This window comes from Musa acuminata, chromosome BXJ3-7 (assembly GCF_036884655.1).
Source record: "Musa acuminata AAA Group cultivar baxijiao chromosome BXJ3-7, Cavendish_Baxijiao_AAA, whole genome shotgun sequence".
NCBI lineage: Eukaryota > Viridiplantae > Streptophyta > Magnoliopsida > Zingiberales > Musaceae > Musa > Musa acuminata.
This window is the reverse complement of record NC_088355.1, coordinates 10690991-10703781: the sequence shown is the minus strand read 5'-3', so window position 1 is coordinate 10703781 and position 12791 is coordinate 10690991. Positions and strand designations below refer to the sequence as shown.

General features: G+C 38.2%; 1 protein-coding gene across 1 annotated transcript; it reads left to right on the top strand.

The window, feature by feature from the left end:
• Window positions 1-10236: 10236 nt before the first annotated feature.
• On the top strand, window positions 10237-12177 carry LOC135642153 (ethylene-responsive transcription factor CRF2-like). The gene is made up of 2 exons (XM_065158064.1): window positions 10237-10598; window positions 10867-12177. Exon 2 carries the CDS (start codon window positions 10905-10907, stop codon window positions 11919-11921), a length of 1017 nt encoding a protein of 338 aa, XP_065014136.1. The 5' UTR covers window positions 10237-10598; window positions 10867-10904; the 3' UTR covers window positions 11922-12177.
• The last annotated feature ends 614 nt before the right edge of the window (window positions 12178-12791 follow it).

Here is a 12791-nt window from a genome sequence, read left to right as displayed (position 1 = left end):
TGATTGAATTTGATCATGATTATATTTTGATTATTTGATTGGATTTAATTTTAATTAAAAAAATAAATTATGGTTTACTTTTATAATTTTCTCATATGACTTATTGATTATATTTTAACATGTGATAAATAAAATCCAATTATTGTTCTTGGATATTCATTTAGTTATTCACATGTGTATATTTAAAATTATAAAATAATATTTATTTTGCACATGAATGCATAATTTATATGTTATCATGATTATTATATGAGTTTTTTCTTTTATTGATTAATATTTAATAATTATTATAGTTATTATTCTATTATTCAACAGTTTAGCATAAATTAAATTGAAGAAATTTAATTAATATTATTTGTAAATCATCTCTCTAAGTTTTATCAAACTTGTAGCTATCAAAGTGGCTTGAGATGATAGGCTTTTGGATATAAATTATAATAAAAATTTTATCATTTATAAGATATTTTAAATTATATTTTAAATTATTGTATTGGTCTTGTAGCCACCAAAGTGATCTAGACCAATAACTTATAAAATAACATTAAGAAATTAGTCCTAAATGATATTAAGAAAATAATATTCATAATGACACACATAATTAAAAGATTTAGATAATCCCATGGGATAATCTATTTCAAATAATTATATGATGGGATATGATGATATTATTTTGAATATCCTTATAGTTTAGGGTTGTATACCTAAAGGTAACAATACTATTCAACAAGGATGGTATCAGTCCTCTATAGATGATCTTAAGTGAACACTAAATATGTCAATATTTCACTCAAATGTGAAATATAGATGATATTAATAGTTCATTATATTTTTTAAAACTCAAAGCATTAATGTCATTTTATATTTGATAGGCTTAGTTTAATGTTATAATTGTAAATAACATAAAGACTTCATTACCGATTACAACTAGCGCACAGGAATATTTAAAGGTTATTGAAGACATATTTAAATCTATTGATAAGTCATTGGCTGATATATTAATGAAAGAACTGACTACGGTAAGTATGATGACATTCGAGAAATTCAGGATCACATCCTCAATATGATTGATAAAGCTGTAAAACTTAAAGCATTTGACATGAATGTTGATGAGTCTTTCATCGTACAGTTCATTCTTAACTCTTTTCTATCAGTTTAGCCCATTCAAGATTCACTATAATATAAATAAGGATAAGTGAGACTTGAATGGGTTAACTAGTATGTGTGTTTAAGAAGAATTGAGATTAAAACAAGAAAGCTTATATAATGTCATGACTACTATTTAAGAAGTTGGTAACAAACAAAAAAAATTTGAAGTATTATCCATCAAAGAAATTTGTCGGGTTTGAAAATATTAAATAGATTAATAAAAAAAGTTTTTACAATAAAGTATTTCTTTTGTGGTAAGAAAGGACATGTGAAAAAGGATTGCATTAAACGCAAGACTTGATTAGAAAAGAAAGGTATAAACTCGACATTTGTATGTTTCGAATCAAACATTACAAAAGTTCATTTTAATACTTGGTAGATTGATTCTAGTACTTCAACTTATGTTACTAATAATATGTAGGGATTTCTTTCAATCCAAAAACCAAAAGAACATAAAAGATTCATCGTTATGGGAAATCATCTTAAAGAGAAAGTGATATCAGTGGAGACTTATCGTTTACGCTTAGAGACAGGTCATCTAATGGATCTTGTTGACACATGTTATGTTCTTATTATTTTTAGAAATTTAGTTTCTCTATCTAGAATTGATGAGTTAGGATATTATCTTTCTTTTGATAATGATAAACTTAGTATATTTTGTGATTCAATAAAAGTTGGTTATGAAATTCTATATGATGGTTTTTATAAAATTAAATTGAATATTGAGTTTGCAAAGATATTATTAACCTTGCAATCAATTGTTGGATTGAAGCGTAGTTTCAATAATGAAAGATTTTGGTATAAACGATTGTGGCATATCTCCAATAAAAGAATAAAAAGATTAGTGAAGGATAATATTTTGAAATATTTAGACTTCACTTATTTTGGTGTTTGTATAGATTGCATTAAGGGAAAGCAAACTAAACATACAAAGAAAAATATCACAATAAGTAAAGAACTCCTTGAGATTATTTATACTGATATTTGCGGACCACTCCATATTTCTTGTTTTAGTATAGAAAGATATTTCATCATATTTATATATGATCTGTCCAAATATGACTATGTTTATCTAATACATGAAAAGTCTCAGGTCGTTGAGACTCTTGAAGTGTATATAAATGAGATCGAGAGACAATTAGATAGAAAAGTTAAAATTATCAAATCTAACAGGGGTGGTGAATTTTATGACAAATATGATGAATCTGGTCAGAATATTTGTGCTTTTAATAGATTCCTAAAACAACAAGATATTTGTGCTCAATATGCATTATCAAGTGTGCCACAATAGAATGGTGTTGCTGAAAGGTGAAATCATACTATTGTGAATATAGCTAAAAGCATGATGAGTTATTCCACTATACCTAAGTCAATGTTGGTGAAGCTCTTAGGACAACTATATACATCTTGAACAAGATTATTAATAAGTCAGTTTCATCAACTATATTTGGGTTATAAATTGGTAGAAAGCATAGTTTAAGACATTTACATATTTGAGGTATCCTATAGAGATAAGAGTATTCAATCTACATGAAATGAAATTGGATCCAAGAATTATTTTTTGATATTTTATTGGTTATCTAAAAAAATCCAAGGGATACGGATTTTATTGTCTCAGTACGAGGATAGTAAAATCTAGTAATGCAAGATTCCTAGAAAATAAAAAAATCAGTGGGAGTGAAAAATCTCGAATGATTAATTTTGATATTGAGGATGTTCAGGTTAATTCTCTCGTATCATCTCATATTCGAGAAATTATTATTTCTCAAATCAATAAGAGAATTGACGAGAGTGAACAACAAATAATATTGATGAACTCTCACATGACATTGATGTCACTGCTAATGATTTTGTAGAATAATCACAATTGGTAGTTATGATGAGAAGATCTGAAAGAAAAAGGAAACATGTCATTTTTAATGATTATGTGGTATATCTACAAAAATTAGATTATGATATAGGAGTAAAAAGAGACCCTTTATCGTTTTCATAAGCTATAGAAAGTAACGATTCTGAAAAATGGTATGATACAATGAAAGAAGAGTTAAAATCAATAGTTCAGAATAATATATGGAAACTCGTTGAATTATCCAATAATTATAAAAGAGTCGGTTGTGAATGAGTCTTTAAGACAAAACATGATTCAGCAGGCAACATCGAACGATATAAAGCCATACTTATGGTCAAAGGATTTTATCAGAAAGAAGGCATTGATTACAACGAGACTTTTTCTTTAATTTCTAGAAAGGATTCATTGAAAATCGTCATGGCATTAATAGCTCATTATGTCTTGAGTTACATTAGATGGATGTGAAAACAATATTTTCGAATAGGGATCTATATGAGAAAATCTATATGGAATAACCTAAATGATTCGTAGAAAAGAGAAAAGAAACTTGGGCTTGTAAACTTAAGAAATATATTTATGACCTTAAACAAGCTTCTAGATAATGGTATATAAAGTTCAATCATATCATTACTTTCTTCGGATTTAAGAAAAATACTTATTGATCAATGCATATATCTAAATATAAGTAAGGCAACCTATGTTATTGGCATTGAGATATTCAGGGATAGATATAAAGGATTATTAGGACTATCTTAGAAATAATATATTAATCATATCTTTAAGAGATTTAATATGCAGTTTTTCTTAGCCAATGATATACCTATTACTAGAGGTGAAAAATTCAGTCAAAACCAATGCTCGAAAAATGACTTAGAAAAAATCAAATGAAGAATATTCCTTATATGTGCGTAGTTAGAAGCCTATTATATGCTCAAACATTTATAAGACCACATATTAGTTTTGTAGTTGTAATACTGGGTAGATATCAGAGCAACTCAGGAATGAAACATTGGAAAGTTACAAAGAAATTAATAAGATATCTGCAGGGGACGAAAGATTATATGCTCACATATACAAGATTAGATCAGCTTGAAGTGACGGGATATTCAGATGCTGATTTTACAAATTGCCTCGATAGCAGGAAGTCCACTTCAGAATTTATATCCATGTTAGCTAGTAGGGTAATTTTTAAAAAAGTGCAAAATAAGCATTTATTGCATTATCAATAATGGAGACCGAATTTGTAACATGCTTTAAAGCCACAAATCAAGCTTTATAGCTGTAAAATTTCATCTCAGGATTTGGTGTGGTTGACTTAATTAAAGATATTTTGTGATAACACCATAGTAGTTTTCTTCTCTAAGAATGACAAGTACTCTAGTGGTTCTAAGCATATTGAGATAAAGTACTTTGTGATTAGAGAAAGAGTCCAGAAATAATAAGTGTCAATTGAGAACCTGAGTGCCACTTTGATGATTACTGATCAATTTACTAAAGTTTTATAGTGTAAAATATTTAAAGAACATGTTCTTAAAATGAGGCTTGTGAACAAGCCATAAAAGATATGGTAATGCATATTTAGGTGGATGCATATTTAAAGTTATTTATTTCTGTTATCTCGTTTACATTTATGTTTATGCATATTATAGTTGAATGTAATAATAGGATTGTCTTGATAAGACAAATTACATGGGTCATCTTGGACTATATTAGGAAAGACTAATAATGTTGTGATACATAAAATGGAGTATGACATTGATGATATACAACCGCTATGATTCGCATTGATAGTTAGACTTAATATCGTATTATTATGTTTATTAGACTTATTGGCTTGTTTTTAAAATTCATGGTCATGTATAAAATATTTTTTCAAAATTCTTTGGAATCCAATTAGTTAAAATTATTTTTAAATAAATTTTATTTTATTTATTTTGAATATCTTTTATATCTTATCAATTAATGGGCCAAGTGGAAGAATGTTTAATTATGTGGCCCATTATAGTATGATTCCTTAGGGGATGTCCTTGATGGGAAGAACTCTCCTAATAACTGATTCTAGATCCTATGCTCTCGCGTATAAATAGACATGACTTCTAGGGACTGAAAGACGTATATTATACATCTCATAGAGAACACAATTGAGGAAAAATTGACAACAATTTTGGATCTAAAAACGGTACCTTTGCAAATCACACAGAGATCCCTTTTATGATTCCTTAGGGGATGTCCTTGATGGGAGGAACTCTCCTAATAACTTATTCTAGATCCTATGCTCTCGCCTATAAATAGACATGACTTCTATGGACTGAAAGACGTATATTATATATCTCATAGAGGACATAGTTGAGGGATTATAATTTCTCTATCAACCTCCCGTCTAAACGATTATATAAAAGGATAGGAAGAGGGGAAAAGAATACTCTAGTTTTCCTTACAAATTGATAGTGGTTTTGGATCTAAAAATGGTGCCTTTGTAAATCACACAAGATCCCTTTTAGATGATATCAAAAATACATATTGTAAAATCAAATCTAATGTTATTTGATTTCAATCTTAACGTAAAATATGGTTCCATAATAGCATATAACCGTTTTTATGCTTACATTTATTTCCCTCTCGATGATGCATCGCTGCCGCTGGATATTATGTTCGAGGTAACATCTGGATTCTGAGAAACAACATGCGTGCATAGGATTGAAACATGACCTACATTGTGATCATTTTGCTACTCAGATACATACCGACCTGCAAACACGTTAAGTATTCAAAGCAAGCAGACCAATGTCAGGATTATAATACGCATCGAAGGGTCACTCCAAGTGCATTTTAAATAGCTCAACTGTGCAGCTCATGTGCCTGCAATTTTTTACGGTGCATGAACTCAAACCCACCTAAAGATTTCCAAGGAAGAAGAAGAGGGTTCGTGCACACGAGTGGACGACCTCAAACCCTAAAAACCGGACCTGCTGCAGCACTTTACGGAAGAAAAAGAGTTCACTTCTGGTGCATACTGGGAGCTGTAGCACTTGTCTTGTGCCGAAGACAAGAAGAAGGGGATCCGCATGTGGACTGCCTCAGCCTCTTGCTTTTTGGGTAGCCTTTCACCGGGAAAGAAGGAATGCCTTGGAGCTCAAGAACATGGAGCCTTCCTGGAGGGTGCGAGGGAGATGCAAGAGGAGTGCATGCACACGTGCCTCACATTTCATTGCACCCCCTCCCCCACCCCCTTTGTTTAACTTGGTTGACCATGCCTTGGGATGAAATCCTTTCTCTCTCGGACATGGGTTGCGTTTCCCGAGTAGCAAAGTGAAGATACCATCTCGGACTCTCCATTGCTTCTATTTGGTTGATTTTTTTATCTCATCCAACGTTTCATATGGAGATCTTTTTGCCTTTGTCATGCGGATTTATTGGTTGAATCCATCTTTTAATTATACATCTTAAATACTGGTCTAGGATTCTAAATCTCTATAAACACCCTCTTACCAAAGATTGAAAGCTTGAAATCTAAAGTATCCTTATCAAAGGTTGAAGGCTCAAAATCTTATCTGATATATTTTACATTCTAAACACTGGTTCGATATTTGTGGTGTATTAGACTCTGTTACTAAATATGGAGGGTTCGAAATCTCGATGGATACAACTTAACATCTAAAATATTTGTTTGAAGATGATGTACTAAATCAATTTATCAAATATTAAGAATTTAAAATCTTATTCGATATATTTTATTATATCGTACGAGACTAACTTATCAAAGGTTGAGAGCTTAAAACATCATCTGATATATTTTTACACATAGTGATATGATAACCCTTCTTATAAAATGTTAAAAATTACTAACTAAATTTATAAAAATCTTGACGATTTATTATAAGGTGCTAAGCTCGAATTATACCATATCACTTACCCTTTGCTTAACAAAAATTAATTTTTAATTTTCAATATATATATAGACCTCCCCATCACCTTCATATCGTTCCAACTTAATATTTGTGATGTATTAGACTCTGTTACTAAATATTGAGGGTTCGAAATCAGAATGGATACAACTTAATATCTAAAATATTGGTTTAAGGATGATGTACTTGATAAGGCGTATTTTGGGCCTAAGACACGTCACAGTCGATGCCACATGCCAAGTCAGAATCCGTACCGAGATGCTATTCGACATGTCCTGTCCTAAGAGCTCGGGGCGGTACCATCTGATGTTGCTCTGCATGTCCCGAGACGACGACCAATCAAAAGTGTCATCCCATCCCTCGAGGATCAGCAGCCACATTGAACCCACGTGCAACCGACCCTCGTACAATAGTATAAAAGCCTCTGGTCGGCATCCAACCAAGGGAGGCAAAAAAAGTAATTCAACCCACTACTGACTTGCTTGTCGGAGGGGCCAAGGTCGAGGACCATCCGACAAATGCCATTTTTGCAGGCGAACAACCACCCACGAGCCATGAGCATCTCAACCCAGGGGTTGCCATCCAACGCCCAAGGGCGAGCTACCAACCGACCCGGAGACCGACAAACATTGATAAGCACCCCTTCCCGAGGGTACGGCCACCTCGTCATCCCGAGGGTACGGCCACCTCGTCATCCAGCTCAATTGACAGAAGGCTCCTAACATCGACTCGTGGACCAAGCCATACTGACTCATCAACCACGATATATCTATTCATCATAGTACTAAATCGATTTATTAAATATTATAAATTTAAAATCTTATTCGACATATTTTATTGTATTGTACGAGACTAATTTATCAAAGGTTGAGAGCTTAAAACATCATCTGATATATTTTTGCACGTAGTGATATGATAACCCTTCTTATCAAATGTTCAAAATTACTAACTAAATTTATAAAAATCTTGACAATTTATTATAAGGTGCTAAGCTCCGATTCTACCATATCACTTACCCTTTGCTTAACAAAAATTAATTTTTAACTATACAAATTATATATATATATATATATATATATAGACCTCCCCACCCCATCACCTTCATATCGCTCCAACTTTGTATTGCAGAGTTGACCTAACGTTAATAATTGACCGTTAGCTTTGACTTTGTATTCCGTGGGGAGTAGAGTAGCACAATAACATTCTGGACGAGTATATTCTCATGTGACGTACCGTAATGGTGACGTCGTGGCCAATTGTTCGGTCAGCGATTCCTATACTTAACTCTCTGTGGTATGCCCTAATAATCATATATATGCACAGACCAGCCTCGGCCACGTACTCTGTCTGTGTACGTACAGAATACGATTGTATTCATGCCTCACGTAAATGGAGGAGATGTGCCAAAACTATAGTACGTGCAGCGAACGAGTGGCACGTGCCGCTGACTCGAATCCACGTCCTCTAGCACGTGAGTGCTGGTTACTTAATTCTGTCCGTTTTCTCATACATATTTGCCATTTCCGATGCATGTAGTATCCGTTCTTACTATTCAATACAACAACATTAATTAATCAATCAATTAATTGTTTTAAGCTCCCAAAACTTAGAAGTAGGATTTGACCTACTTTTAAGTTTCATTTCTAGACACCACACTGCAATACAGCATTCAAGATATTATTATTATTATTTCAATTAAGGAAGAAAAAAAAAACTTTTTTCTAATGTGTGCGACCAACCAATGCTCAATGAATTATGAGGCTAATTTTAACAATCAACATTTCGAATTGGATTACCAATAATAAAAATATAAGATACATTACGAAGCTTTGTCCATGTTAACTTATGTGTTTCAAACAATATTTGAAGTGTTTGGTGCAATACAAAACAGGACATCTTGGTTGAAGAAGAAGAAGAAGAAGAAGAAGATGTAGGAGTTGGATGCTCCATTGGTTTCTTATGCTCTTTATCCGGTACATGGGGACTTGCCCTAGTAGAAATAAGAGCTGCTTCGGCCACAAAACATGGCCACTGGTGTGTGGGATCGGACCAACTCCCACTCCTTTTTGTCCCATAGTTAACCTCTCTCTCTCTCCCACAGTCTCGCTTTCTTCCTCGGCTTCCTCGCTTTGGCTTCATGTACTCCGTCACCTTCTCGAGCACGCACATACACACCTCCATAGTGCTATGTTGCACCAATGAACACACAGTTTATGCCTCGGATATACATAATAACACTTGTAACACTATTAGATTACGAAATAATGACAATTTTGAGGCTTAAAAGACATGATAGATGTAACAGCAGTCACAGAACGAGGGTGAAGGGAACAGAAAACAAAGTGGAGTCGACTCCTTTTGTTGCACGCGTCGTCTCGAAGCATCGCAAGAAAGGAAAGAGATGAGAGAGGGGGAATGTTCTCTTCCTCGTTCGTCCCGTTCCTTTCACCTCACTCGCTGGGACGCTGAAACCAGAGATGGAGGCGCTTTAGAGTTCGTCAAGCCGGTCTTCTCTCTGTGCATCCGAACACACGTCCACGGCCGACGCGGCAACTGCGTGGGTCGCATCGTGATCCGTTTCTGCGGTGGATCCCAAGGAGATGGCCTCGTAACGGACGGCGTAGATCTGCTCTGGGTCTTTGGCGGTCCAATCACCGCCGTGATTGCAAAATTTGCATATACGTCCCTAGACATCCTCTTAATATATGTTTCATATTTATCACTCTAAAATCGTAAAGAAATTATTTTTAATTCATGGGAGATGTGGCTATTATTTAAAATTTTGACGATATTTTGGAGGGGTAGAGATCCAAAACTCGATTCGAAATAAAAAGAAATGACTTTTGAAGTTACCAAGAAGCCCTCCGGAGAGAAACGAAGTCTTTGAATTTTAAGTGAGGAGGGGGTTGGGTGCGTTGAACATGTCGGTGAGACGACCACCAGGGCGGGATACCGAGGAAGAGCGCGAAAAGATAATTTAACGGATACAGAGCGGTGTGCGGTGCGGGGATGGGTGCCAACCGGCGGTAACTATAATTTAAGGCGTCGCCTCGCATCGCACCGGTGTTTGCTGGTTTGGGTGCGTCTCTCTGCACATTCGCGATCCGTTGAGCCGCGTCATTGCCTACGTCCGAGTCAGCGTCCGGTTAGGTCTCCTATTGGTCGAGGCATCGGGACCCACGTCTCATCGGTCGGCTTGGGATGATGTGGCCGCTGACGGAAGGGGAAGAGATTAATTTTCATTTTTGTTGTAATTAGTAAATTTTGTGGGGGGAAAAAAGGGAAATTAAAATAGAAAAAGTAAGAAAAAAGGAAAAGGAATCCTCGACTCGGGTGCCGAGCTTCCGTGTTCGGCTCCTTTTACGGATCCTATAAAACTGCGACTCCGCCTCCTCCTCCTCCTCCTCCTCTGCCTCTCCGCGGCGCAAAAGCCTCATAACATCACTCTCAATCAAAAGCATCTCCTCTCATCTCTCCCGTGGGCGGGACTCTCCGCTCTCTTAACTTTTCTGCTGTTCTCTGTTCTTGTTTTGCTGCTGTCGCTCGCGCTCTCTTCTTTCCCGTCCTCTTATGTGCTGTTGTGTTGTTCTACGGAGAGCAGAGGTTTCTCAAGACTAGAACCCTCTGTCCTTGCTCCTGCGGCTCTGGGATTCAAGTACTCTGTGCTCGCTTGCTGGAGTTTCTTTCACCTTGGCGAGGTAGATGCTGTTCTGTTGTCCTCTCGAGCTTTCTCCTTGAAATCTGTCTCCTTTCGACTCCCAAGTGTTCTTGGATTAGAATCCGCGAAGATTTGGTGGTGTGTTGTTATTGGCAGAACGCCTCTTATCCGCTTTGACTCTGTTTTATCTGCTGGGGGATGTGGATATGGATATGGAGGGATGCGTTTATGCCATATCTGGTTTCGTTTCGGCTCTTTCTTGAAGGTTTTTACGGTTGGTTGGATTCATGTTGTTGCGTTGGGTGCAGGGAAGGAGAGCAAATGCGAATAGGATAGAGTTTGAGGAATGAATCTGATGGACGCTACGTTCCTGGTGCCCGTGAAGCGGACGGAGCACGTCGTGGTGACGACGAAACCCCTGTCGGCGCGGCCGCACACGGTGCGCGTCTTCTGCGACGACTATGACGCCACTGACTCCTCCGGCGACGAAAGTGAGTGCTGTCACTCCCGCCGCCGCGTGCGGCGGTACGTCCAGGAGGTACGGTTCGAGGCGCGCCCCGACCGCGGCGGAGCCCAGGCCGTGGCGGAGGCGGGGAAGAGCAAGGCCGCCAAGGGCGGCGGAGCCGTCAAGAAGCGCAAGGGCGGCCCGTTCGCGGCCGCGAGTGGCGATGGGAGCGTGCAGAGGTTCCGGGGCGTCCGGCGGAGGCCGTGGGGGAAGTACGCGGCGGAGATTCGCGACCCCTTTCGGCGAGTCCGAGTGTGGCTCGGCACGTTCAACACCGCCGAGGAGGCCGCCAAGGTCTACGACTCCGCCGCCATCCAGCTCCGCGGTCCCGACGCCACCACCAACTTCGCCCGCCCCACTGCCACCGCCGCCGCCGCCGCCACGATCCACATGCCTCCTCCTCCTCCTCCACCGAAGAGGAACCTGTCCGACAACAACCTCACCTCCGTATCTGGCGGATACGAGTCCGCCGAGGAGTCACACAACCTCTCCTCCCCGACCTCCGTCCTCCGCGGGCTATCATCCTCCTTCGCCAAGCCCACCGACTCGGCGGAGAAGCCGAAACCCCCGGCGGCGGTTGGCGACGAGAAGGGCGACGTGACCAGCCCGTCGGTACAGCTCGGCGGGTTTCTTCCCCTGGACGACGAGGAGTCGCTTTTCGACGGCGTGCTCGGCTTCTTCGACGACGACCCTTCCCCAATCGGCTACCTAGCGGAGGACGTGAGCGACGCCTTCCTTCTCGGCTCGGGGCTCGACGACGTCGACCTCCACGCATCGACGTCGACGTGGCAAGGGGCGGACGAGTTTTTCGAGGGCATCGGCGACCTGTTCCCGATCGAACCCCTCCCCGCCATCTAAGCGCGAGTCTTCGGAGATGCTTCCGTCGCCGCACGCCGATTCATCGGCCGATTTTGTCGCTCTACTCTTTTTCTTTTATATCTCTAACGGTCCAAAACTATCTCCGTCCTAAACGGCGTCGGAACGGACTCGTCGAACTTTTCTTGGATTTTTTTTTCCCCTTTATTTTAATTAGTGTAAAATAATAATTAAGAAGAAGTTTGAGCGTGTGGTCCTTTGATCATAACGACTTTGGACACGCGGCAGTTTCAGATGCGAGCGATATCTCGCGTGCGGTTATTTTCCGGTGTGACTCGGGCCGGACCGCCTTCTCGCAGGTTACGCCGACTCAGTGGGTCCCTCAGAATGAGATTAGAGCTCGGCACTGTTATATATATATATATATATATATATATATATATATATATATATATATATATTATTAGCATTATACATCAAAAGAAGGTAGTACAGGATTTTAAGTCGATGTAAGAAATAGATAATCGAGATCATAAAGAAAAGAATATGCAAAAGCACAAGCATGACATGTTCTCTTCTCTATTGTCTTTTGTTTTCTTGGATTGGTGTGTCGCATCTATTTCTACTCCTGTGGTGCTCATCATAGATGGACTTGTTTCTGTCATGAACAAGTCTACGAGAAGCAAGGAAGAAAACGAAGCGTGAGGTCTACTCCATGGAACTGTTACTTGGGAATCAAGTGGAAAGCAATGGGACTTTTTGTGTGAGATCCATGTTTGGAGTTTTCTGATCATTGGGACATCCTGGCTTTTGATGACCTTTTGACTGATTGAAGTCGAGTTATGTGACATAGAACGGACCTCACTGCTTCAGTGCCATGATGAAGCTTCCATTCCGGCAGTAGACAGCCAT